The sequence below is a fragment of the Benincasa hispida genome, chromosome 6 (assembly GCF_009727055.1).
Source record: "Benincasa hispida cultivar B227 chromosome 6, ASM972705v1, whole genome shotgun sequence".
NCBI lineage: Eukaryota > Viridiplantae > Streptophyta > Magnoliopsida > Cucurbitales > Cucurbitaceae > Benincasa > Benincasa hispida.
This window is the reverse complement of record NC_052354.1, coordinates 45,311,994-45,337,790: the sequence shown is the minus strand read 5'-3', so window position 1 is coordinate 45,337,790 and position 25,797 is coordinate 45,311,994. Positions and strand designations below refer to the sequence as shown.

At 34.4% G+C, this 25,797-nt stretch overlaps 2 protein-coding genes across 5 annotated transcripts; both read right to left on the bottom strand.

Annotated features, from left to right (window-relative positions):
* Nucleotides 1-901: 901 nt before the first annotated feature.
* LOC120079954 (intermediate cleaving peptidase 55, mitochondrial) lies at nucleotides 902-8,881 on the bottom strand. 4 transcript variants are annotated; one of them, XR_005482374.1, is made up of 15 exons: nucleotides 8,549-8,848; nucleotides 7,471-7,545; nucleotides 7,079-7,342; nucleotides 6,904-6,996; nucleotides 6,515-6,721; nucleotides 4,426-4,529; nucleotides 4,189-4,255; nucleotides 3,982-4,089; nucleotides 3,604-3,696; nucleotides 3,258-3,348; nucleotides 3,016-3,086; nucleotides 2,757-2,812; nucleotides 2,453-2,513; nucleotides 1,808-1,996; nucleotides 902-1,714 (listed from the first exon to the last, which is right to left on the bottom strand). XR_005482374.1 is itself a non-coding variant. In XM_039034432.1 (15 exons), the coding sequence occupies exons 2-15, from the start codon at nucleotides 8,594-8,596 to the stop codon at nucleotides 1,883-1,885; spliced, it is 1,452 nt and encodes a 483-aa protein (XP_038890360.1). In that variant the 5' UTR covers nucleotides 8,597-8,660; nucleotides 8,760-8,881; the 3' UTR covers nucleotides 902-1,882. The 4 variants fall into 4 exon arrangements, 2 of the variants coding, with proteins under 2 accessions (XP_038890360.1, XP_038890359.1); XM_039034432.1 differs by having other exon boundaries at nucleotides 902-1,996; nucleotides 8,549-8,660; nucleotides 8,760-8,881; XM_039034431.1 differs by having other exon boundaries at nucleotides 902-1,996.
* A 5,741-nt stretch (nucleotides 8,882-14,622) lies between these two features.
* LOC120080145 (importin subunit alpha-4) lies at nucleotides 14,623-24,393 on the bottom strand. Its single transcript, XM_039034713.1, has 10 exons — nucleotides 23,831-24,393; nucleotides 23,059-23,155; nucleotides 22,882-22,973; nucleotides 22,646-22,777; nucleotides 18,127-18,312; nucleotides 17,857-18,020; nucleotides 17,467-17,545; nucleotides 17,119-17,247; nucleotides 16,736-16,863; nucleotides 14,623-15,337 (listed from the first exon to the last, which is right to left on the bottom strand). The coding sequence occupies exons 1-10, from the start codon at nucleotides 24,047-24,049 to the stop codon at nucleotides 14,953-14,955; spliced, it is 1,611 nt and encodes a 536-aa protein (XP_038890641.1). The 5' UTR covers nucleotides 24,050-24,393; the 3' UTR covers nucleotides 14,623-14,952.
* Nucleotides 24,394-25,797: the final 1,404 nt, after the last annotated feature.

Sequence of the window (25,797 nt, the reverse complement as noted above, 5' to 3'; positions counted from 1 at the left end):
TATTTTTCTTTTCACTCATTGTTAGTCTAATAATATCCACCAACTAGCTGCCTCATTCATATTGCCAATGATGTGAAAAGAAAAAGGGGGAATTAGTTAAATGTTATTATATCTCACAATCAGTCTAATTAAGAAAAAAGGCATATAAATAAATGATGTCACATCATATTTTTATTAGCTTAAAAAAGATATCAATTTTAACTCTAAATTTTCCATTACATTTCATAGTTAATGGGACTTTAACTTAATAAAATTTTACCATTCTCATCCCAAATATCATTTTAAAAAATTTCTCTTATGCATTTAATGAATTAAAAAACACATGTATGATATAAACTCATTAGAATTTTAGAGCAAATGATGTAAGAGGTAATTTGCGTTTTTTTTTTTTTAAATTTATAAATCTAAGCAAAATTATTCTTATTCAATGATTAATTTGTGCAAGGGACCTGACTTTTTCTGCAAAACTTTATTGAACTTTTTCAAATACAAAAAAATGAGTCAATTTAGACATTGTGATACTGATTATATAGTGATAAACAGTGACATTTTGTTATATTTATAAATATTTTCAATTATAGATAATAATATTTTACTATATTTATAAATGTTTCCTACGGTTTGTCATTTAAAACAATTATCCAACTTTATTCTATAAAAAGAACAATGCATTTATGGAGATTTTTTACTCTATTTTCTGTTGAAATTGGTGAACAAATCTAAACCGATGCAAGAATAAAGATTGTCACACTTATTTAAATTTAGAGTCCTATTTAATGTCTTATTTAATGAGACTGGAGCTTTATGGTCTAAATTGATTGTTTCACTAATAAAAAGATAATATTTTTTAAAGCGATCTGCAAATCATAAGATCAGAGAAAATCTAAAATAAACATTTGAATGAATATGGTAACAGAGTGGCCATGCTTTGGATAACAAATTAAGAACATGGTCTTGAAGTCATAACCAAATACAATAAATGGATGCAGCAATAGCAAGAAGCTATATTAGTATGGCCATTATTTCAAAATTTGACTGCTTATTTCTTACAAAGAATTAAATTGAGACCATTGGATCTGAGGAAAATTCAATGAAATGAATATACCTAAAAACCAACCAACTGCTACCTCCTACTACCTACCTGTCCATGACCATGAATGGAATTGAAGTATATAGATGGTACAAAAAAATAGGCTAGTTATGGTAGTGATTGAAAATATAGTACTCATGGGAGACGAGTCGAAGGGATTCCAAGCAATACTTGAATTGAGTCGGATGCATATACCAAGGTGAAAACGAAATGACAGCAAGATGAGAGTGATGTGCAAATAGCAGGCTCACGAGGATGATGGCAGTGCCCTCTTCAGCCACTTTACCAAGCGAACTTATTTACTTGAACGTTTCGATGCGATACTATGAGTTGCCCATGGACAAGGACTCCACAACTAATACTAAGAGAACCCAAAATAAGTTTTGTGACAGAAAATACAGATGATACACTCAATTTTGATGTCGTTAGCTGAAATCCTTCACCAGTTCAACTCATAACAATCGTTGCATCACAACGTCGATACTCGAGCCAAGACATTTATTCAATAGCAGTGAGCGTGTTCCCAAAAAGTGACAGAAGATGCATACCCTCATTGTCTCACCATCGTCCTCTTGCACACCACATTTGCTCATCAGAAACACCAAGCTATCGTCCCATTTGATCCTGACTCAAGTATTACTTCGGATATCACATCATTGTCCTCCATTCCACTATGTTTAAACACCCAGAACACTCAAGAATTGAATAAACACTAACCAGTTGCTGCTCCCTAGCCTCTTTTTTGGTCTTCATTCTCAGATATTTCATACACCTAAGAGTCCCCACATTTGATCAACAGATTGAGGCTTTCATAAAATGTGAGCCATGCATTGTAGATCCAAAGCAGAAGTTGTTCAGCAATGACTCTATCTGATTAATTTCTTTTGGGATTGAACCTGTGAGGACCTGATGCAAGAAAGTGTAATTGAACAAATTAATTATCAGATCCAGACATTGTAACTTGTAAGATATAACTGAACATCGAACGAGTAATCCAAAATCCAAGTTACACACTAATGCATAATGAAGATAGAAGACTCCTTCACAACCCAGGGACACCAGTTCTATAGCATATGATGCAACATAAGTATTCACTTTTTTGGTCTACAGGTTACAGATTTATCGAATGTCGAGAGGCCATTTTTGGTCTCTGCCATCATTAGAACATACAATATATTTGGCATTCAAGCCAACAGCCGGTTGGTGAACAACTGATAGAAGTTTTAGCCTTGGAGTACACGACGGTAAACTTTCCAATGTTTTTCTTTAATCAACTATCAGACCAGAACCATCCACATTCCAGAATAAATAAATAAAACCTTTCAGAACCATCCATAAAAAACTTGGACTTGAACTACGTACCTCATGACCTGACTCGGTTATAAGGACTTCATCCTCGATCCTTATTCCAATACCAGCAAACCTGCAGAGTTCATTCACTAATGAGAAAATGGAGTTATAAAATTGAAAACAGAATCCTAATGTTAATACAAGGATAAGTTGCAACCACTACCAAGACAGAACTTAGTGATTAAATTTACTTTTCTAAATCTAATTGCGGCAACTCGAATCCACTGGAGACAACAATAAACTATGTTGAAGGACTGGCGAATTTTTTGTTACTTGATAAGCTTTTAGCTTGAATGATTTTATTTTTTGTGTTTACCTTTCTGAAACTTCAAAAACAGATGGGATGTAAACTCCCGGTTCAATCGTTATCATCTGCAAACAACAAAGAAGCTTTTAGAAATTGAATTCCAAAATAAAAACAAGACTGCTAAAACTAAAATATCCAAACAAATTGGTTGATTTAAAGGATTTTTCAATAAAAACATCTCTAAGTGGGATGAGCACACACGTAGAGGGACAGGAAAATGGGGAAAGAAGGGTTGGTATCCAAATAAATGAATAGGAACAAAACTTACAACACCTGGCTTCAACGTTCGACCATAACCAACCCTAGTGCAATCATGGACATCCATTCCAAGATAATGACCTAAGCAAAGGAATCCGAAAAGGGAAAAAAACAGTTAATAAGGTAACCAATTTGGAATGGATATCATGTCAGTGAAGAGAAAAAAAGGTAACACAACATCAAAAAAAATGTACCATGCTTCTTTCAATTAAAAAGAAAAGGGACTAATTTTTTCAGGAGGTAAAAGAGAACCTATAGAAGTTGGATTTAGATGGTGGTAGAGATCACTTTTCAAATTTTTCAAAATTCCAAGCTCTTTGAAGCCTTCTCGGAGCATTTTCGTCTGCAAACGTGTAGAATATGAGAAGGGTCATGATATTTTTCAGTGATCGTGTGGCATTGTTAATATACGAAAAAGTGAGATGCTTAACCAAGTGAGGAACTGGCCAAAATGGAAGAAATCAAATATAGTGCAAAGAAACCTTTAGAAAGACTAAACCATAGAGAAACTATTTTAACTTCCTCACGAGGTCTTTCTGCACCAGATTTGTTGCTACGATCCATATATCATTTGAATGAATAAATACACAAGACTTACCGAGTAATCGTGAATGTCCTGTATACTAGCGCCAGGTTTGCAAAGCTTTATACATTCCTTGTTTGTTAGCAGTATAAGCTCATAAAGCTCTTCCTGAAATACATTCAACTAAGCAAGTTGAGGCACAAAAAAAGCACCCAATAAAGAGGGTAAGATATAATCCAGAAAACAACAAGATCAGATATTCAAAAGAACTGAGGTCACATGATCATTCCTTAAAGAGTAGTGACAATGACAGCCAATCCAAACAAAAGATTTTCGTGTTCACAAAGACAAGCATGGAAAAGATTGACATTAGAACTCGATGAAACAAGTAGGCTGAAATCCTCAAAATTGTTTGAAATGAGTAAATAAGATTTCGAGATAAAGGTAAAATACCTGAGCAGCAGAAAACTTTCCACAAGGGGGCCATGTACGAGTAAGATCACTAGCATAACCATGCAATTCACATCCAATATCCATAAGAACAAGATCCCCATCTTTAACCTGTAATCATTTATTATGTACATACCACCTATGAATGGTCATATTCTTTTAATCTTTCATAATAGTGAAGCCTAAGCACCAATGGATAAATTCACTTACTCTCTGATCATTTCGAGAATAATGTATAACACTGCCATTACACCCACCACCCACCACAGGATTATATCTGTTACAGAGAAGGTAAATTGAGAATCCGTTGTAAAATCTTGCATAGTTTAAAGTCTTATTAAAACTAAACCCTGTTCATAATTTGCACGATTCAGCATACAATTAAGAATAAAATGAAAACATCTAGATAGGGGTACTTCTTTAAATCCAAATACAAAGAACACTTACGCCATCCTTTGAGCACCTCTCATTCTGCACTCATATTCTACCTTTGCTGATAACATACTCTCGTGAGGATATGCCTTTGAATGCATCATTGTCTGCAAAAGAGCCTAAACCCAACCAAAAAAAAACACAGGAAGCATCACTTTTGCAAAAGTAAACTTAGAAAAAACTGACAACATGGTGCAGAAATAGATATGCTTTGAAGAAAAAATATTGCATTATCATGATATTTGATTGATCCTCCCTAAATTTGAAGGAGTTTTCTTTTTTTCAATAACTTAGTCAAAGATTAACGTTTCATATATATATAGATATATATATATAACACTTTGGAGTCTGGGAAAAAGGCACTTTTCCTCAGACTAACTGACTGAAGACTAAAGTACATAGTACAAAAGAGGAGATTTAAGATGAAGTCGATATAGGTTTATTCTGAAATAAAGAATTCTCCATTCTTACCATTGTGCTCTTGCTAAGTTGTAAAATAAATATATCAGCCTATAAGTCGATAACACACCTTATTCTCTTGTAAGGAGTACGTCGATAACACACCTTACTCTCTTGTAAGGAGTACGCTCTATCACTGAGCTACCGAGGAACAATGGTAAATTAGGCTTCAAAGAATTCAATTTTTGTTCTCAAACCCAGGACCAATATGAGCTCAAAGTTTCCTTCGTGTTGTGTTTTTTCTTCTTGCCAAGAACAAGTTGTGATAGAATACTATTAGGAACCAAGGTAGTATGGGATGTCTTTGTCCCACATTGGTTAGAATGGGATGACCAATGTGGTACTTAAGTGGCTTAACTCTCCGACCCAAATAGCTAGCTTTTGGGGTGTGGTCCTCCAAGGTGCTTAAGTACCTAACAATGGTATCGAGTCAGCTGTTGACGTTCCGGAGAGGAACCGGCGGAGGGTTCTGACCAGGTGTAGATGAGTGAAGTACCATCGAAATAGCCGCCAAGACGTCGGCTTTCTGAGTATGGGGTATTGTTAGGAACCAAGGTAGTATGGGATGCCTTTATCCCACATTAGTTAGAATGGGATTGATCAATGTGGTACATANCTTTCTGAGTATGGGGTATTGTTAGGAACCAAGGTAGTATGGGATGCCTTTATCCCACATTAGTTAGAATGGGATTGATCAATGTGGTACATAAGTGGCTTGGCTCTCCCACCCTAATAGCTAGCTTTTTGGGTGTGGTTCTCCAAGGTGCGCTTAAGTACCTAACAACAGTATCAAGTCGGTTGTTGACGTTCCGGAGTAGAGCCGGCGGAGGGTTCTAACCGGGTGTGGCTGAGTGAAGTACCGTCAAAGTAGTCGCCAAGACGTCAGCTTTCTGAGGATGGGGTATCGTTAGGAACCAAGGTAGTATGGGATGCCTTTGTCCCACATTGGTTAGAATGGGATGACCAATGTGGTACTTGAGTAGTTTGGCTCTCCCACCCCAATAGCTAGCTTTTGAGGTGTGGTTCTCCAAGGTGCTTAAATATCTAACAAATGCATCTTGTTTATCTCGATAAAAAGGGCAGAATGGCTATCCCGATTCCAAAAATATTCATGACTTTTAAGTATTTTATTGATGGTTTCACGACTTTTGCAATGACTTTTAAGTACTTTTAAATATTCATGACTTTTGCAATGCAAGGTATGAGCAGTTTGTTGCAGAATAAATAGTCTTTTTTTGGAGTAATTAGCAGCCAAAATATCTTTATGGAGAGCACAAAAAGTAGAAGGGGGGAGGGGAGAGAAGGTTCTAAATTCTTGTATAAAAGAAGGTTCTAAATTAACATAAAGATGAGACTAGAACCCCATGATATGCTTCTATAACCATGATCCTACAATATCCTTTTTTATATATAAAAGACAAGAATTGTATAAGAGAAAAAAGGACAAGCTTAGTGCAGAGGGATGAGAAGACCCATCTCCCAATAAAACTATTGAGTAACAGCCTTCCAACCTTGAAGAGGCTAGGCTAAAATTACTCCCACCTGTTTCATTATTTCTTAACAAATAACTGAGTTCAAAAGGAGAATACATTCATGACATGAACATGAAGCCAGCAGGATTAATTAACAAAAAGTTTGGAGGTACCTGGCTAGCAATTGAAGCGGATTCCCTCATTAACTTTATCTCTGCTGTTGATTTTATTAACCGCAATTCATGAGTAAAAAGTGAAATATCTTTCACACGGTCATTCACTGCCGCTTTTTGAAAGGCCTCTAAACCCACATAAGCCGGACTGGCAGTATTCAAATTATGAAACAACTTGGAGGACCTCCTAATAATATCTGGAAGGATCTGTGGTCAAATACAGAGGGTGAAAAGCAAAACACTGGTACAGAGAACTTCATGAACAGTGAAAATTCTTCATTTGGTTCGACAGAATCTTAAAAGTAAATTCATGAATGATGCTAGTAACCCGTGACACAACAAACAGATATCTGTATTGGCTCCATCATATTTCCAAGAAATCAGCTCACCTCATGCAACTTTCTCATTGGATATGCTTCGTCGGCCTTGAAAAATTCTAATGCTGCATCAACTCCTGCAGTTTTCCCTTTCCAAAGAACATCCTGATAAAATATGATTAAACCTAAGAACCTCCATTGTTAGGGCAAAGAGTAAATTTTATAAAATGAAAAAGACTAGACATACATAAGGCTTTGTTTCAGGCATGAACATGCACAATCCAAAGTCATGACTCAGAACTGCCAAACCACCGGGTTGTAGGCATCCAGTGACATATGAGTAATCAGAATCTTGTCGAAATGCATAAGGCACCTCATCGGTCATCATTTTCACAGGGGCAGCTGCAATAATGGCCAAACCATTCTCTGGTAGAAGCTCTAGCAACCTTTTTCTTCTTGTAATGTATTCCTCAGCAGTTATTCCAGGGGTAATTTCCCCTTCTTTCATCAACTACAAGGTTCAGCAGGTAAATGAATATATTTCAAGAACTTTAGCAAGTAATACCATTTAAGTATTAAACAAAACCAGAATAGAGGAACGCCTAGTGCATCGCCTCAGTACTTCAGGTCGAATCAGACCTCTGGATGAGAAGAAGCAGTAGGCTGTCCAATGTCAAGTATCTTATCAGTACAATATGCCCGGAAAGCAACAACCTACAACCGGAATACAACAATGTCAACAAGATCTGAAGTAAACTATAAGTGCTTGTCTTTCACGACTTGAAAAGGGATTGTGTTCAAATGGGAAGGAATTTTCATTACAAAAGCTGGAGAAATACAATACATACAAAATAAATAATAATAATAATATAATAAAGGGAGGAGATTTCCCAGGAACCAAGGTAGGAGATCGGGAAAAGGATTCCAATTCACTAGAATCATTAAACTAATTTAGATTAAATAAATCAATTGGCCGCCATTTTCTTTTAACTTATCTTTCAAAATTCTAAGACTTCATTCCACCAAATCTCCCAAAGAAAAGCCTTGACCACATCAAACAACAATTTCAGGCTTGTCTCTAAGATTCTAACCAGAAAGGGATTTGAATGGAGCCTCTAGTCTCTACTAATCTGAAAAAGAGGGCAGCTTACAATCGTATTGAAGCTATCAAACAACATGAACTAGTTATAAACCTTGGATCAACAAAAGAAGAGATCCCACTAATACTCCAGAGCATTACTTCAAAATATGCAGCAGGTGGGAGAAAGGTGCAAAGTATTAAATCCTAAGAAAGTTAAAGTCCAACAGAAGGAAGAATTTGATCCTCTTTGAAGCTTTGCTTCCACTTGAACAACTGATTGTTGAGCCTGGAAGAAGCTGTTGAGATGTTCTTGACAGGTTCTTGAAAAGACCCACATGAATAATCATTGAAACTCTCCAAATTCCACAATTTTTGATCGGGGAGAGAGTTCAGCCTAAATCTTTGCAACTAAAGATTTCAATTCCAACCAACCAACATGAAAGAACTTTTACGATCATATTGGAAAGAAGCTCATTGCTGGAAAGAAGAAGACAACTTCAAGAATCACAAGCACTTCAACTCAAGAAAAAAGTGAATGATTTTGAAAACAAGCAACATAACAAACCAGATTATTACAAAACAACAATAGATAACTTATTGCAAATGGGGTAAAAAAAAAGATTCACAAAAACGCACTTGCTTGAACGTTGTTCTGGGCAGTAGTTTCTGAACTAGAGTCTGCATTGTTGGGTGTCTTATTCTAACAACTTAGCTCCAGATTATGAACAAGATTGTATCTTTCTGCTACCTGCAATTTGAAAAATGAAGATTGAAGCTATCCTTTTGAGTTATTGATCCTTGGGAGCTAATTTCTAGGTCAGAACCACTTCAACAATTGTTCGCTTACAACACAAACACCAAGAACACAGCGCGTTTTGAGTAAGCGTTTCCTCAGAGCACAAGTCGCGGCTCCGGCCAGCCAACCCGTAATGAAAGTCTCTTATAAAGGATTAAATTACTCCTTTAGGTTTTTTTGTTTTTCTTTTTTTGTTTTTTTGTTACCAAAGGAAGGTGTTTGGCCCCAAGTTGGATTGGGTTGGGTGGGTTAAAAAAACTCACTTATTATTTGGTTCACCGATTTATTATCTCGTTATTTGTGTTAACTCACATTTTTTCATCTTGTTATTCGCGTTAACTCACATACCTCGTTATTTGCATCAACTCTTCAAATTATTCTCCTCCTACAATAATTACCAACTCAACTCTACATGCCAAACACCCCTTAGTTTTTAAAAAATGGGTAGATGATACAGTTTTGAGTTATAATGTCTTAATGAATCTGATTGCGACTACAAGGTCTATGATTCAACTTTCTCTACTAAAAATGTTAATTAAAAAGCAGAAACCAAGAATTGCATGATTGTGAGTTGACGCTTGATGTTATATAGTTTTAAAAAGTCAATTTGAATGTCCGATAAAAGTTAAGAATTGAATTGATATAATGTTGACTTAAAACATCAATTGAGATTCAAATATTGTCAAATCGTTTCAAATCATTATCATACTCTTTTTTATTCTTGATTTTCATTCCATGTTGAAATGAATTTGTAATTTAATGATAGTTTTGAAATGTTTTTGAAGTATCAATGGCAATATTGTAACAAAAAGAGAAGTTCGACAACCTTTTTTTTTTGGTAATACAACCTATTTTAAAAGATTTTAATTTGTCTTTAAACATTTAATTGTGTCTAGTAATTTTTTTATTACTTCAACATTTGTATGTCACTAAATGTTCTAATTTACATTAAATCATTTCATCATATAATCCTTCAATTTTTTTTTATTATTTTTTTAGTAAACAGACAAACACAAAGACATAAAAAAAAAAGAAAATCGGGACGAATAACAGAATCCGCCCACAGATGGTGGTCTTCAAGCCACTAAGTAGAAAGTCTAAATTTGCGAGCGTGGAAAGCTAAATGATGAGCAACAGAGTTGTATCAACGGCTTGCCCAAAGAAAACCAAGAATAGACTCACTCATATGAATATCATGAATAGCATCAACGAAAGTCTGAACCTCATTCGCATGTCTAGCATTTCCCACCATGAGTTACCAAAGGATTTTGGATTTAATCTCCACCCAAAGAGAGGAGATGCTAGTTTCAAGAGTTTTAGAAATACCATTGAACATCAACATTCTTATCATGAACAATGGTGCCAATACCCACGTCCCTATCAAGCCAGAATGCATCGGAATTCATCATGAAATAATTAAGCAAAGGGGCTAACCAATGGGAGTCCTCTACACCTAACCAAAGGAACCTGAGCCACCTGTATGGTACCTTGACCAAGATGTCAATTAAAATCTTTAACCAACGAAACATCCCATCATATCGTATCAAACTGAGGAGAGATGTGACTATCAAAAATCAGCATGTTGTGTTTATGCCAAAGAACAAAAGCAATGGACGTGAAAATGCAAAGATCACGAGGATTCAAAATCTCACGAGCCCTCCAAAAAAGAAAGACAGAATTAGAGTATTTTCTATCCGTAAGGGAAAGACAAAGAGGCCAGAAGGTTCATATAATCCTTCAACTAATCGATACTAGTTATAGACACGTGCGACACAAGTAGCTTAAAATGTTTATAATGTTCATGACATAACATATTTGTAATATGTATGATAAAATTTAAATTTGGATTGAGAGTTTATTTTTCTTTTAAGTTCAATTAGTATATAATTGTCATCAACTAAAGTAAAAAAGAAAGCACCTAAAAATACATATTTATTGTAAATGTAAAATTTTATGTTTATTGTTTATTGTACAATATATTTATTAAAAATTATACCATGTAATTATGGTTTTTTTCAAGAATCTATTAACTTAGAAATGAAAGAATTTTAAATCATTGGTTCAATAAAACTAAAATGTGAAAACAACCAAGATAATCTAATTTATATAACCTGATTGGATAATGATTCTACTTTTTAAAATAAAGATTGAAATTGTGAAGTTAAATATATTTGTTTCTTCTCCATTTAAATTAAAATATAAATAACAAAATTGTGATAGAAAATTTTGAGACATAATTTCTAATGCAAAAATAAAATTTTTGAATGAACATACTTGTAATTGAGTTTAAATTTTAAATATCTGAGATGAATAAAAGTAGAGAAAAAGAAAAAAAAAAGTACAAAGTAGATGTGATATGAATAAAATTAAAATACATGTAATATAATTAGAGATGTCCACGGGGCGGAGCAGGGTCGGGGATGTCATTCCCCATCCCCATCCTTGCTCCCCATTTCATTGGGGATCGGGGTGGGGATTCCCCGCGGAGAATTCGTGAGGATTGGGTTCTCCGCAAGTAATTTTTTCCATTAGTTTTTTTTTTGTGTAAAAATCTAATTAATTTAAATCACTAATATAAGTAAATTGTAATTAAATAATTAACTTTATCACTAAATTATTTATTATGGTTAATTTTTACATGACAATTTGAATTTAAAGATAAAATTACTCAATTTTTGGCCAAAAAAACTAATTAATTTTTTTAATAGAAAGAAATAGATATAAATCAAATTATTCACATATATAATCTAAATTTAATTATTCTGTTTAAACATATTCATTATCTTTACCAATAAATAATCAAATTTGAAATTTAAATGTAATATTACTATTAATAATAATAATAATATAATATTAAATAACTATACTAAATAAATATGTAGAAGTTAATCGGGGCGGGGACGGGGAATGGGGCGGGGGTGGGGACAGGGAATGCATTCTCCATCCTGGTCCCCGTTTAATTCACAGAAATTTTTTTCCCCCCATTCCTGCCTAATCGGGGAATCCCCGCCCTAGGACGGGCCCGTCCCCGTGGAGAAATGGTAGACATCTTTAGATATAATTAAAATGAAATTTGTAAAATAAAATTAATAAGAAAAATAGACAAAATAAGATGACTTATTATTTGATGTTATTATGTCACCGATAATTATTTAGCGCACTTCTCGAAATAGAGTGATTTCTAGAGACGGAAAAAATTATATATTTTAATAAAATTAATTTAAAAAAAAAAAAAGTGCACATAAGTTCAGAATTAAACCCTAATCTTGAGGAAAAAAATACAACAATTTACTATGTTAACCAAAAAGGTGTAAAATTGAAATAAAAAACAAGGAAAGAAACAAACAAACAAAAAACCTAAAAAAATAATAAAACGAAAAGGTACTTATTATTTTGAAAAACAAAAAGGATCACATACAGTTGTTTTTAATTATACACGGTGTGATTGTACGTGGTTTTTTTTCCCTCTCCTCTCTTTGCTACCCAATGAAATGATGTCCCTTTTATAATATTTTCTTCTTTAGAGAAGACTTTTTTTTTTTTTGAAAAAAAAAAACCCATAAAAATGAAAAGAAAATGTACAAATAATTAAAATTGATGATATATTAGATATTTATTTAAAGATGAATGACAAAAATAGGATGATAAAGTTTCTCCTCTCTCATAACCCCTTTTATATTAGTATATTAAAATAAATAAATAAAAAGAACTGCAGAAATTTCTTTTAATCCCCCACTCTGCATATCTTATAAATCCAAACTTAATGTTAAACGATAGAATTAAAGTTGTTTTTTACTCTATTTAGTGGTTAATTATGTAGTATTTGATTTATCTTGTTTGGTTGTTGATCATTATTCAGTCTCGTGTTGACATGTGTATTTTCCTTTTTTGTATAGATCTTTGTATGTATGCCTCATTATACCAGCTGTATTCAATTTTAGTGGAATAATATATTGAAACTTTTGCTTCAAATCTCTCCATCTTTTCAATCTTTTTTTACTTAACATTATATGTTCTCTTTCTTTAAAAAGAAAAAAAAAAAAAAAAAAATTAAAGAGGGCGAGACTCACTTGGTTTCCATTAGGAATGAAAGAGTACTAAGGAATTCCTTAGAGGCTTCACTATCCAATAAGAGCTTAGGGTGGCAATGGCAACATAAATCTACGAAAGAAAGAACCAACAAAAGGAAGATACAGAGGACGAATGCAACTATCTTGAAATGGAGAATGAAAACTTTGCCAACATAAGCGTAATTCAAGTGCTTGTACTATCAACCTTGAGGTCAGAGGTTCGATTCCTCCACCCCACACTTTAATTATAATACCTTTAAAAAAAAGAGAGAGAGAATAAAAACTTCAATACTATCATTTTAAAATTCTTTTGATCATGGGACATTTTGAAAATAGACGTAGGGCGAAAGAAAAACATAAAAGGTTTATATTTAATTTAAACTCTAAAACATTTGTAGTTACAACGTGAAGGAATGAATATAAAATTTATAGTTATGATATAAAGGAATGTGACTAAAAACTTTGTAGTTATAACGTGAAAGGATGTGTCTATATGAATTTTAGTTATTATGTGAAGTGATGTATCGAGTCAAAAAGGTGTGATATCTTTCTTCTAGAAGATATGTACAATTAAATGTGGTGAAAGCAAAACAAAAACTATATATTACAAACATTATGAAGGATTGTGAGGGCAAAATAGAAATTCTCAAGGGTAAAAAGGGAAGAGAAAAATTCTCTCCTTGTTGCCTCTTTTAATATAATACAGATAATTTTTTTATAGTCTTCTAATTGCACATTTGACAATCAATTTATTAGTCAGCAAATATTTTTTTGTAGAGAGGTCAATCCAAGCATGCCCCTACATCCACCTGGTGAGATGATAGACCGACAAATCGAGTCGATTGACCAAAATCAATCAAACCGAAGGCAGTCAGTTGGAGAAGAGGAGGGACTTGATCCATGTTGGTTTGGGAAAAATTCAAACCAAAATTTTTTTAAAAAAAATTTCAAAGAATAAAACCGACCGATCAACTGATAGCCGATTTCCACTTTTAACGATCGAGATCGGTTTGAACATTTACTAAATCGACCATAGTTGGTTCGATGACAATTTGATTGGAAAACTGATTCCGATCCACCTCTGCACACGCCTACTCTCACCAATTGTAAATAATAATAATAAATAAATCAAATTAGTGCAACAACTCATCTTCTTTTTCTCGTTTGTTTTAAATTTTAGAGATGGAAAAAGTTCCACTAAAAACATGTTTATGTAGTTTTATATATATACCCAAAAAAAATGAAATAATAACATAATCGGATAGGTAGAGAATTGAATCTTCGACCTTATAAATGAAATTATCAGTATATTCTTGGCTAAAAAACACTTAGTCCCTAAACTTGAGTTGGTAACGATTTAGTTCATATGTTTTCAAAATTTTAATAATTTAAATTTTTAAACTTGAATAAGTATCAATTTGATCCATGTACTTTGCAATTTATAACGTTTTAGTCCTTATTGTGAATAATATTATTAAGATTTAGTAAAATTTATGTAGATTAATTAGTTGATCGAAAACAATTTTTTCTATAAAGTATAAAAGTTAAGTCTTACAAATTTCAAAGTATTGGAACTAAATTATTACACATTTGACAGTACTAAATTATTGCTTTATGAAAGTCTACCGATCGTAAATGATTTTTTTTTCCTCTTTTTTGGGCAAAGGGACCATAAATGTTCTTGACCTACTTTCTCTGACCATGAGAACAATCGCCCAAATCATTATAATATCTCTTCAAAAATAACAAAATCACTGTTAATTTTCTCAGGTATGAGTGAAGCTAGGAACATATGTAGTGTTGTTTTATAGCCAATGTAGGATATTGATTTGGCATAAAGTAGAAACCACAGGCAGAAAAGACCAATATGTATATATGTTTTGTGTAAATACAAAGTTAAGTTTTGGATTCTGAAAAAAGCAATATATATATAGTACTAAAAAGAAAGGAAAAAGGCTTGACATAGATAAGGCTTGGCTGACCAAAAAAAATAAGGGCAAAACTCCATAGAAGTAACAATCATGGACCAGATAAAAAACCCTGACCCCTTGTGAACCAAACAAGCTAAACGGCATAAAAGTTGAACCCTTCACTACATCAACCAATCAAGAATGAAACAAGACCAAAGGGACCTACAAATCTTTTGATATAACAGTTTCACAAGCTACCCATTTTCACCCAAACTTGAACCCACCAGGAGGAACATTTGGCTGGTTTGCACCAAATGCAAAGCCATGTTGGTTCACATCTCCATTCTGCTGTAGGTTCTGCTCCTGCTCCTCATCTTCTTCTGCCCAGTATCTCTCCAACATCTTCACCGCCTTCTCGTAGATTTCATTGTTGTCGTGACTCTGCAAGTTTTCGATCTTATCAAGTCCTTCACACTCATCAATGGCTTGTGCATAGATGTTGATTCCTCCATTCATTCCCATGTCCTTGTCAGCCTCCCCAACCTTGAGTATGTTATCAAGCCCCTCTAGGCACACTGTCACGATCCTCGGATCCGGACAGGTTAAAAGGTCACAGAGCGGTTTGATGCAGCCTTGAGTCACCAGAAATCTGAATCAAATAAATGATTATGCTAAATCCACAGTTTTTTCCAGCAAAAACATAGCTAAAATAATGAGTCGATGACCAATGTCATGCAATCTGATAAGCCTAGGATGTTATTTGTGAAATGCGAAACCTAACAACATACTAGGCCAGGAGCAACTGAAATTCAATCGATCTTTCTAAATATTTAAAAGAAACCAAGCCAGAAATAAAATTTAGTCAGTCTGGTGGTTCAAATGATTTTTTGATCCAAAGAAGATACAATATATGGTGCGCTCATCAACAATTTAACATTAGTAACAGGCATATTTAGTCCTCATTCCACGAACACTTTATTCTCCTTTCCGTGGAAGGTTAGACTTTCAACTTACAAGAAAATCAAAATTTTTCCTTGGCACTTCTTATATGGAATGATTGACACTGTTGACTATATTCAGCGGAATCCGGGCTATATTGGAACACTCTTAGTAAAAACAACAAAGTTAGGACCGACAACTAACACTATACCCTCAATACAACCCAAGGTGGGTAGAACCAGACCGAACAAAATGCTCTCTCCAGCGAGGAAGGAGGCAACTGAACAAAAAGAATCCCCACGACAAGAGATTATACACTGCTGTTGCACGCTCTAGGGAAATGCGTTTGAGGGTATGGACCATACCTTATGAGGACTTTCCATTACGTATTTGATTTCTGATGATTTTTCTTTTGAGATGTTAGGCATGTTTGGCTTATAAAAAAGGTTATCACCAGATGATGAAGAAGATCTTGCTTCGTCCACTATCTTGGTACAAGGAACTTTGTGGCAGTATGTAGAATTTCTTGACGTTTTGTTGAGCATTTGACTTGAAATGAATGAAAGAACTTCAAAAGTATTCGACTTAAAGATCTGGATTTTTGCAAGATTTAACACCTTCCTTGCGGTAAGAAGTTATATAATCATCATTTATCTCTTAGGACATGATTGATTTAAATATTTATCGTGTCCAAAATCATTCTAAAATATATTTTTAATCCTTCAAAATCAATTTGGATGGTATAAAAAAATCATGCCTAAAAGTGTAAAATCGAATCGATTAAGGACATGTTTTCTAGTGATTTTGAACCCTAACAAAAGTGATTTAAACAATATCTTATCTATTGGAGATTTTTTTATAAGTAAACAAATTGTGGAGATTTGAGCTTCAACTTTTAAGAGAAGTTACTAATGCTTTAGGCCAATTATTTCTTTGAGTGTTATAGTTTAGTTTTTTTTTTTTTTTTTTGGATGGGGTCTTGTTCTTTTAAGTTTGATTGTATTCTTTCAATTTTCTAAATGGAAGCTATGTTTTTCAGAGAAGGCACATATAGTTTATATAGGACTGCAAATCATAAAGCGCCAAGAACTAGTAAACTATTTCTTACTGAATTTGCTGATGAGATCCTCCTGAGGTAGCATTGGAAATAGCCCACCCGGCCTCCTTCTTGATGTCAAATTCTGCATGTTGGAGGAGATGAACAAGAGGAAGGATAATATTTGCCTCAATAACTGCCTGTACATACCAATTCAACGTTATAATCATGTTGAACAGACACCTCAAACTTTTATAATAGGTGTATCCAGAAACAAGGGGAGAACCACGTTTCCTTGACATTTTTTCCAAGTTACAGAACAGATAATAACCGTCAATTTCGAAGGTTGCAGAAGAATTTAAAATGCAAACTAACAAGCCCTTCTTGCCTTTTTATCTGAACTCGGCCCACTTTCTTTCAAAAAGCAGAATCTATAACAAAAGGCAATTTGCTACCTGTATCTGAGCTCTATTTCCAGCCGTGATATTTGAGATTGTCCAACAAGCTTCTTTCTTGATGCTTTTCTTGTGATTTTGAGTGAGAAGTTGATAGAGATTAGGTAGAACTTGGTTGTCAATCACAAACTGGAAAAGGAGGGAGGTTAAAAGAAGCATACAGAAAAATCATTGAAATTGACAAGGGAAGTAAAGAGAAGATGAAGAGAAAAAGCAGATTCACAGAACAAAATTAATCCCAAAAAAAAAGAGGCAAACACCACTTTTCTGTCTTTTTCTAGTAAAATCAATACATCGAGAAATTAAACTAATGGAAAGACCATCGAATAGAAAAAAATAAACAGGTACCTGCGTCTGAGCATCATCACCAGTAACAATGTTTCCGACTGTTCGAAGAGCTGGCACCAGAACTGATGGTGATTGGTGTCTAACAGAAACAAATCCTGGTTAGTAACAAATGGGGAAAAAAAAGGAAAAAAAGGGGGGAGGGGGAAAAGGAAAAACAAAAAAGAAAAGAAAAGAAAGAAAGAAAGGGAAAAAATTATGTGTAATCATTATAAGAAAAGGCATTGAGATGTGCTAGCAGTCCGTGCTTTTACGATATATTGTGAGCATAACATCCTCAGGATTGTTGAGGTACGCCATAAACAGGTAAGGAGAGGCTGACACCTCAGTTATCAAAAAAATGCAAAGATTAAGGTGTGCTTAATTGAGATCCTTTAAGATATAGGAGCTTACAGCAGAAGCTCCACAAGTCTTGGGCAAACTCCTGCTTCTATTACAGCCTGAATTTTTTCATTTGGGCCATCTGAAAGGTAGGAGAGAGCCCAGCAGGCATCTGTTAGAACTTCTTCATCATTCAAGTGAATCAGTTGCCTTAGAACTGGTAAAGCAGGTTTCACCTGAGTAAGTGCAAGTTAATCAACACAACATCCACAATAATAGAAGTAATGTTAGAAGAAACTCAAAGTTGGATCTTGAATCCACAAGGTCAACCAAAATATAAACCTGATCAAATGGAGTTGGAGGCTTCCCACGACAGAAATTAGATAAAGTCCATGTTGCATTCCTCAACATGGATAATTTTGAGTGCTCATTTAGTTGGCCAAGTAACGGCACTAGGGCACCGTGGCTAAGAACAAGATCTCTACAACTTGGAGAGTCACCAGCAACATTACCTAAGGCCCACACAGCCTGAGCAAGAAAAAGGAAACGATATTATTAAAACAAATCAAGCAATAGTAGTGTAGTCCAGAAAAAGACAATAACAATAACAAGTGAAAAAATGTGCCATCAAGGCAAACATGCCATCATTACAGTAACGCAGAATGTTTAATAGAAATTTGAAACAAGTTCAAGGCATAGCATAATTGGACAGAAATAACTTTATGAAAGGTTTATGGCTGAGTATATCCGCTGCTCCCGAAAGGATGGAAATCAATATTTTGAGGATAAACGAAGCACAATCATAGCTATTCCAGTAATTCTTCCATTCATATTATTATATCATAAAAATCAACACAAACATTAGAATTTAAATCAATAAGATGGTTTTTATTGGAAATTTGAAGCTTCAAAAATGACCTTGGTCAAAGGTTCTCCTCTACTGGTAACAATGGCTTTCACATAACCCACTCAAGTTCACTGACAACACTCACATTTTCAGAAACTACAGGCTATGGCAAAGAAAAACTCAAAAATCTAATGAATATACATGCCCTCTTTGAAATAACTTTAGAAATGAAGGGGAATCTCACTATATCATCAGTAATGGGCTTAATTGTAGCTGTAGTGAGGTTGAGGCAAAGGCAATACCTTTCAGAGCACTAAAACTAATAGGCTAATGCTTTATCTAAATGATGTAGCCTAAATGCTAAAAGGAGAGAAATCTCCAAGAACCAAATTAAGAGTTTTTTTATTAATGAGAATGTGTCCTAATTCAAGGAGGCTCGCTCTATTTATAGAGCATTACAAGAGTCCCAAAAGGATAACTAAAAGAGATTAAAACTAAATTGATAATTAAAATGTAATTAATCAAGGTTTAACCAAGATTAACTTGATTTTACCAAAATATCTCTATCCTATTACATCGTATTCTATCCCTCCTAAAGAAACTCGTCCTCAAGTTTTAAAACGGAAATGAAAGTAAAAATAAAAAAGTAAGCCACTCAAAAGGAAACACCTTTGAACAACCAATATCAATAACATCCAAATTTCTTGAGCCCAATTAATCGGTGAAATATTTATCTTTTCCCTGCAAATCCAATTAATAGATGGTATATTTATCTTTTCCCTGTGTATATCCTTTGTAAGATCTCCAACAATCCAATTAATAGATGGTATATTTATCTTTTCCCTATATATCCTTTTTAAGATCTCAAACAATAATCTTCTGGCTATATGATCCTCAATTGGTGAAAATAAATCCTTTGACAATGTGAAACCCTTATCGAAAATTTGAAAATTGGTCATCTTTAGGCGTGGGCAGAAAATGAAAGATGCAAATTCTTTATGTTATTTTTTTGGTATGTTTTGGCAACAAATGCAGGTCAAGTCAATTGGGTAATGGGTCAAATCATTTGAATTATGTCGTGCAATGAATAGGTCAATTTCATCTTCTTCCTCACATGAGTTGCCTTCGTCAACTTTTAATTCAACCTCTTGTATGTTGGCGTCTATTCCACTCAGAAACCCAATTTTTTTCAATTTCGAACATATCATCTTCCACGTTGTTTTGTGGTTGACTGCAATTAGGATATTGAACCTTTTCGAAGTAGGACGCCCATGGGTATTGTTTTCTTATGCTTCTGTCGTGTCTTTGCTTTCAACGTCCCACCATCATTTGCATTAATCAATTGTTCCTCCTCGTCCGATTCATGTTGTGCAATCTCAGAGTTAATCTCATTGATTTTTTTAACCTTGCTGTCAACAATTTCTTCAATTTTCTTTTTGTGTGGTTGGTCATCATCTTTGCAGTAGATTTTTTTTCCATTCGTTTTTTGCCCGATTTCACAATCCCATTGGATGGATTTTTTATTTTCTTGCATTAATTCTTTTTTAAGAAGCAAATGTTCAGAAAGTTGCTCCACGTTTTGAGTCATCTCTCCCAACAACCGTTGGATTTTCTTAGCTTCCTTATTCATTTCCTCCAATACTTCGAGATTGATGTGCAAAATGAGTGTTCTTGAACAAGTTTCTTCATCAAAATTGTTGTAGGACTGATTCTTAAATTTTCTCTAACATGTTTTGAACCTTCTTGGTCGTTCTTCATAGCACAAATAGTAATTTTTGTCCCAAAATGCACTAGATCTTCTATAAAATTCCATTCTTGGATGATTCTTCAAGATTCTTTTCAATTTTCTTGAATTTAAAAGGTTCCCCTAGTTAGGTGTGTTTGGTAAAGAGCACAACTCACGAAGCTCCCTCTTGCGATCGGCATCGCCAAGAGTTTCTCGGACTTCCACCAGCGACAGTCAGCTTGGCCCAGATTGGAAACTCTGATACTAAATTGATATAGCCTAAATGCTAAAAGGAGAGAAATCTCCAATGTGTCCTAATACAAGAAGACTTTTTCTATTTATAGAGAATTAGTAGAGTCCCAAAAGGATAACTAAAAGAGATTAAAACTAAATTGGTAATTAAAATGTAATTAATCAAGGATTAACCAAGATTAACTTGATTTTACCAAAATATCCCTATCCTATTACATCACTAAATGTACTGTTGAAGCGTTTTGGAGTCCAATGGGAAAGCAAGACTAAGAACAAACTTAGCAAATGGAAAAACAATAGACTAAGAGGGGGGAGTTTTTTTTTTTTTTTTTGAAAATTTTATAAAAAGGAGTAAATTCACGGTTAGAGTACCTCTTAACAAGAAAATACTCAAGAACACGGAATAAACTCAAGAACAATCAAATATAGAAATATATTGGAATATGCTATAATATCATTGAAAAGTAAGAAGATAACCACTAGCCTTTCGAGAGGGCTAGATTCTCCCAAATTTCCAAATTAGGAAATTCCACAAAATGTTTCCTCGCTTCTCCCCTCCCACTCCCTCTGTTTATACTAAAAGCCCTTACATATTTACTAGCTATTTACTATTAAGCCCTTATTAATACTAATACTAATAATCCCAATATTATCCTAACTAGGGGCCTTACATTCACATAATTCAGCATGTAATTTCCAGTATTCCAACTTATTATATTTCCGTCTTCAAAATCCCTATTTCCTTGGAAGAAGCTCTTCAAAGACTTTTTACAGTATGATATGATGATTCTAATGCTAAAGGTACCACCTTGTCAGTTGAAATACAGTAAAGCTCCCTATTGATGATTGGTGCAGTTGGGTAATGATAATTGGTAACTTAATTTATCACAATCAAACTCTCTCTTCGAAGTGGCTATGGAGATACCCAAACGAACAAGACACACCCTCTGGTCATGGTATCACTAAAAAATTGCAAATACAGATCTCTCCATCAGGCTGGTATTCTCCTGATATGAAGACCAGTACTATATGCCTCGGGCATTTCATAACAAAAAATCAGCATCTTCTGAAGTCATTTTATAGTCTCCAAGGCTAAAATGGGAAGAAGATTAGACTGTGCAGAGATTGTTGGGTGGAAAATAGCTTTGTTTCTGGCTCCTTCCCTGATCCGCATGCCATTGCTAGTAATAGAAGAGCATGTTCAACTATAGCGAGGGCAATGAACTAATAAGCATGAGCTGGAATTTGACCAAAAGATAAATGAGATCCTTGTTTTACTAAATGCTACGGAAAATATTAATGCCTTCTATCCTTCTTCAAGGGATGATAAAAGAATCTGGAAATTGCCCCAGTGGATAACAAGTATCATTTTCTCTTGTGAATTAAATATATATTTATCACCTTGCACCTTGTACCCACTCTTTCTACAGTGCGCATAGGGGAGAAAATTTCTCAAGGTTAAGTGTCTTTTTGTGGACACTAATGCTTGAAAAAACTGAATACTACTGATAGAATTCCTACCTACGAGTTTGTCCCAAAAATGGTGCATGTCTTAAAAACAAGAGGAAGACCTGAATCACCATGTCCTTCACGTTGATTTTTTAGGCTTTCTTGGAGGCTTGGAGCAACAATTGTAATAGGAATCAAATTCAAATGGATCTGCCCCTCCTCAGTAAACATGTTAGAGCAAACCCTTGCATATCATAATCTGGAAATGAGTACGACTATTCTACCGGAAAAACACAATTATAGTGAAATCATTGGCTGTCACCGAGAAAAAAAAAAAAAAAAAGAAACAGATTATTTACATTCATTCTTTTGGCCTAGAAATGGAACATTCGCATTCCCACCAAGCTTATTTCGTAGTTATTACCCTTCACAGGTTTTCACCAACTGAACTACGTGCTTATGTATAACCTCCATCAGTCAGAAAAGCTTTGCCGTCCTTTAGTGTAAACACTATCAGTTCTCAATGCCTAATGAAAAGTTACTGCCATCAATAAAAAGAAGATTGAAAAGAAAGAATCTGTGTCAACCTGCTCCCTGACATCATCACTGCCTGAGCTCAAAAGCTGTACAAAAATAGGGACAGCACCATGGTCAATGACAACTCGTGTATGCTCTGATGTTCCAGATGCAATATTGGTCAAGGCCCATGCAGCTTCAAACTGCATCCATTGAAATCATCAGTCATATTGGTGTCTTCAAACCATTCAATTAAAACCAAACGGTACAAAAAAAAAAGAGAACAAAATGTTTCAAGGAATCCAACTTGCAACTGGGGTAGATCATGCCTTCCAAGAAACTCCACAAACTTGGGAACTACACCAGCTTTGATTACTTCATCAATTGGAGGGCTACGCTCTGCACATGAGTTCAAATCAAGACTGAACCACAATGAATGTAGAACAGAACGGAAATTTTTCAGTTATTTCAACAGCACCCTTACCAATAGATAATAGCTTTCTAAATTGAGTAGTAGCTTCAAGCTGTCCTGCTGTATCAGCAGACCACACCCCTTGTACCAATACAGGAATACTCTCCAACTGAAATTGCAAAGAAATAACAAAGTAACCAATCAAACATAAATCAGATCAAAAGAATTATGCTCATCTTCATTGTCTGGACAGCTGAAACTTTTATTGGATTAGCAAGCATACACAACACACGATTCCATATCATGGAATAACAATCAAATTTCCAATAGATTACATCCAAAACCAGGCAAGATCCAAATACACGTATACCAATACAACACTCAAACATACTGCCGAAATTATTTAGAGCAAAGTGAGAGAGAACATGCAGCAGGATTCAAAAAAGGAAGTTCCCATTCTGGGTTTTCTACCTCTTCCTTGTTTCGGGTATCTCTTCTCTTCCAAAGAGTGGCACAAATGTGCAAAATAATAGAAACCCAATTCTACAGTGACTCGTGGAAATAAAACAGAAATTGCTCTCTTTGAAAATTAAACATGGAAATCACTTCCAGTAATACTTCCCCCTGGTTCAAAACTATTGGTCAACGAAGTTAGTCAGCAAAACCCAGAATCAGATTTGGTAAAACCTACGAATCAGAATCCAAATTGCTAGAAAAATCCTCCATTTCCGCAGAAACCCAAATAGGAATAAAGCAAATCAAAGAACCCCACATGAAAAAAAATGACGAAAACAAGTCCAATCAATCGAAATCACCAAACAAAAGAACCAAGTAAAACCCATACGCGCTTCTCGGCGGCGGCAGCATTCTGAGCAGCATCAAGCAATTGCTGGGAATGCAAGAGAAGTCCTTCCCTCCTCTTCTTAAGCAGGTTATCCTCACGCTTGTTCTTCCTGATCTCGACCAGATTATCCTCTCTTCTCCTCCTAGCCTCATCGGCATCGACGCCGGTCTTGTAAGACTTCTTGCGGACATCGGTTCGGGTGGTGGGTCGGAGAGACATTGCCGGCGGTGAAGTGGGTTGTTGTTAAATGAGGAAGCAAGTGCTGGAGGAGAAATGGGGTGGCTGAAAGTTGGAAGACAGAGCGTGTGGGGGCGATTCGAGAGGCTGGAGTTGGTGGGTTTGGGTTTGGGATTGGGATTGAGCTGTTGGTCGGGCTTTTGCTTTGCTGTGAGCGAAATGGGCAGTCTCTGGTTGGCAATTTGGTGGATGGATTGATGAATGGATGATGGATTGGTTGAGACTTTGGAGGAAACAGGAACAGCTCTACAGTCAAAATGATTTTGAATTTGTTTTCTTCTCTTCCAACTTTCCCATTTTACTCTCTCGTTCTGTTGTAGTTCTTCTGTTCTCAAAACCTATAGAAATCTTCAGTTTTTTTTCTTTTTAGAAAAAGATAGAAATCTTCAAGAAAATTACCAATCTGGTCCTACTTGAATAACTGTTTAATTTTTTGTTTTTATTTTAAAAATTTAGGTTTTTTTTAAAGAAATCAAGTATGGTAATGAAGCTAACCAAAGTTGAAAGACACACCCGGAGTCGGAAAAGGAGACAATCTCCTCCACCAAACAATTAACGATCATAGGTTGAGAAGAACAATCACCAACTTGAATCAAAAAATCTGACAGGCTCATAATCAACGCAAGGGCTTCCAAATTCTTGATAGCCTAGTTCACCACCACCTCTATATTCTTTAAAAATTAGGTATATAAACAATTTCTTTGTTTCTATTAACCTTTAAACATAATAGTGAGATGATTTATATTTTTTGATGACTAGACATCAAATAAGTTAGTCATACTAAAAATCTAAAGTTTTAATTTTGAGTTAGGTGGTAAAGCAATTTTCTATAAGAGATCTCCAAAGTCATCTTGCATTCAAGATTTTGGTCATTCACTATTTTGGCACTTTAATTGTTGACATTTTACTTCACCTTCATCACTCATGCTAGATTCAATTTCATCCTTAAACAAATTTCATCTTTAAATTGTTAACCTAATCTTTACCGTAGTGATCAAAATAAACACTTTTTAAAAATCCAAGGACTAAAACGGACGATTTTAAAAGTTTAGGGACCAAAAGAAAATAAAGTTTAGAGTTGGATAATCAAAATAGGATTTAAATCCCTTTTTTTAGTGTTTTTTTTACAAATGTATTATAATTAAAGTGTGAAATAGGAGAATCGAACTTCTAACTTCGATAGTACAATTACTATATCTATTAAATTATGCTTATATTGACTCGAATTATGTTGATATTGACTCTAAGTGTTTTTTTACTATGTACTCGATCTTCCAATATTATTACTTATTTATCGATTAAGTTTACAGGCTATTGCTCCACTTTCTTACTATAGAGCATCATGGATAAGGTTTAATTTACGGATCAAAATGGTGACCATATTTTGAAATTAAAACTACAATCACAATACAATAAAATTCATAGTGCAGCATGATATCAGAGATTACATATAGCAAGAATCACTCAGCGAAAATAGATTAATAATAAAAATAAATAAACTATTGATTCTGATAATATAGATTCATAATAAAAAGTATATGAACATCAGCAAAGTCTAGTTGGCCATTTTTTTCATTTAGGAGGTATTTGATAAATGGATATGAGTTATTGGATTGGGTGGATATTTATTACTTTTTACCCACTTAAAACTCTCCTTTTTTATCCTCTTAAAACTAGGACATTTTATATTAATATGGTTATTTTCAAAACTTATTATATTAGAGAAATAT